General features: G+C 30.5%; 1 protein-coding gene across 1 annotated transcript; it reads right to left on the bottom strand.

Moving 5' to 3' along the window:
- Positions 1-671: 671 nt before the first annotated feature.
- Positions 672-2,046, bottom strand: LOC135963907 (uncharacterized). The gene is made up of 3 exons (XM_065515915.1): positions 1,854-2,046; positions 1,298-1,788; positions 672-1,229 (listed from the first exon to the last, which is right to left on the bottom strand). The coding sequence occupies exons 1-3, from the start codon at positions 2,044-2,046 to the stop codon at positions 672-674; spliced, it is 1,242 nt and encodes a 413-aa protein (XP_065371987.1).
- Between the last annotated feature and the right edge of the window lie 220 nt (positions 2,047-2,266).

A 2,266-nucleotide genomic window follows, 5' to 3' on the forward strand; every position in this document is an offset into this window, starting at 1 on the left:
AAGCTTAAAATGCCCTTTCATCGTGCATGTTTAGAAAAACTAAAATCCTTTTTTTAATTTTTTTAATGAGATTGTGGGTTTTTGGAACAATTCTTAAGGATTCCAAAAACATCAATTGTATTAATTTTTAATGTAGAATCGACTGGTGAAATTAGATTTGCAATATATTCAACCGTTTTTGCTCTACAGAAAAATGTGCTCAAAATCCGCGTCTTTAGGTGCGTTGAACCACCACAAGAAGTGAAAATTTTCCAAAAAAGGACGCCATTATTTTTATTTATGCAGAAACCTTAAGAAAAATTATGATACCCGAAAAACAAATGAAGTGACCTGGTCACAAACGAACTATAATATCTATACATACATAAGTGCACATAACTTTTAAACTATACAATGTACATCATTAAATTTGGTTTTATTTTTACAATTTTTTACAAATATATAAACGATTTTGTTATGCGTAATAGTAAGCAGAGTTATTTCTATGTTTGTACATATTTTCTATTAAAATAAATTAAAAAAAATTGAAATGATTCACTGTGGTAACAAAACATTCACTACTATTTAAGTGCAAGTTACATTTAAAACAAAAATGTATAATACACGAAACATGTTGTCTGGAGAAACTATAATTGAAACATTTTTAAAATTAAATTAATTATTTTTACAAATCAATCGAAAACACCACGATTTTGTAACCAAGGAAGTATAGCTTCCGCATGTTTGCGATAACGATCATTTGAAAACATCGACTTCTTAAATGCCAAGCCCTCTTCCGAATCTCCAAGGAAATTTTCTAACTTGGCAGTATTTGTAGGATCTAACAGTACTGCTCCCATAACACCAGTTAACGTTGTATAGCCCCAAATGCCGTATTTCAACAACATTCTATGTAATTCCTTTAATGAGGGAATTTGTTTGCTGTACTTTAACAATCTAAGATTTTCCACCAGTTTATCGTGATAAAATTTAATGAAATAATCAAATTGTTGTATTTTGTTTTCATATTTAGTTGATGATAAGAGGAAGTAGAATAAATCTTGAGCAGGTGTACCATACTTTGACATTTGGAAATCAATCAAATAAGTTTGCTGGATTTTGCCGATAGCATCGTACTGGAACATGACATTGTTTGACCAACAATCCCCATGATTTAGAACATTAAATTCAATTGGATGGGGCTTAGCTATTTCAAATAATTCATCAACCATTCTGTTGTTGAAAGAGTTCTGAAAATATAATAAATATTTCAATTTAATATTTGTACCGATGGTAGCCGACATTTTATAATACTTACTAGATCATCCGCATACTCATTATAGTTGCAATAGTTTTTAGCACAATCAATGAAAACTTGTCCCATTCCCTCAAACATAGTCTTCATAGCGTCTTTGCCTTCTTCTTGGAAATATCCCTCTATATATTTCTTCTCGAATGGTCCTTTAACTTCAGCAAGTACTGCTGAAGCAGCATGCCATTGAGCCAACTTTTCCAAGACACATTTTGTATGCTCCAGATCGAGACCCTCCAGACGATTTGCATTCTTAAAACCACGTGGACATAAGTTTTCCAATAAAATATACTGTTCTTTAATTGGTAAATCATAGGATTTGGCACCAAAATTCACTTCTACTCCAACGTCAGCGTACAATTTTTCAAATGCTGGCAAAATTTTATCATACATGCACTTCTCAATATCAAATACATCGTAATCTTTCATCATTTCACCTATTTGCTCATTGTCATGATTCACTTTTAACATAAAACATTGAGATGCTGTGGTCGAATCTAGAAATATATTCATGTTGTCTATAGTAATATTTTTTTATTTTTATGATATTTCTCTTACTTACCTTTCAGTTCAACTTCAATTTCCACTTTTAACAAAACTGAGGCATAATTTTCTCCTGCTGCAATGCCAGGTTTAACAATAAATTCTTTAATGTTCTTATAGTTTTCAACAGTTTCTTCTAAAAGTTGTTCAAATAGTTTAGCCCCGATCCATTTCGGTACGGATGCATGAGTGTCATTGGTAGTACTAGTCATCGTACAATTGTTCAATGAAGTTTTTTTTATTTCTAAAGTTAAATATCACTACTTCTATCCACTCTTAGTGTTTCTTAAATACTGTTAGAGTATTTGATAAACAATCTCACTTTATTTTTTTAGATTGACTATGTTCACGTTGGTTAATTAGTCAGCATAAATATTTAAAAAATTGTTCATACATGAACAATTAAAATTAATTTTACTTTGTCATTGTGTC

This window comes from Calliphora vicina, chromosome 1 (assembly GCF_958450345.1).
Source record: "Calliphora vicina chromosome 1, idCalVici1.1, whole genome shotgun sequence".
Lineage (NCBI taxonomy): Eukaryota > Metazoa > Arthropoda > Insecta > Diptera > Calliphoridae > Calliphora > Calliphora vicina.

Excerpts from the sequence above, each read along its gene's own strand:
- LOC135963907 (XM_065515915.1), bottom strand. The coding sequence starts at position 2,046 with ATGACTAGTACTACCAATGACACTCATGCATCCGTACCGAAATGGATC. Across the intron at positions 1,789-1,853 it reads AATTGAAGTTGAACTGAAAG|ATTCGACCACAGCATCTCAA; the intron begins GTAAGTAAGAGA and ends ATATATTTCTAG. Across the intron at positions 1,230-1,297 it reads ATGAGTATGCGGATGATCTA|AACTCTTTCAACAACAGAAT; the intron begins GTAAGTATTATA and ends TTATATTTTCAG.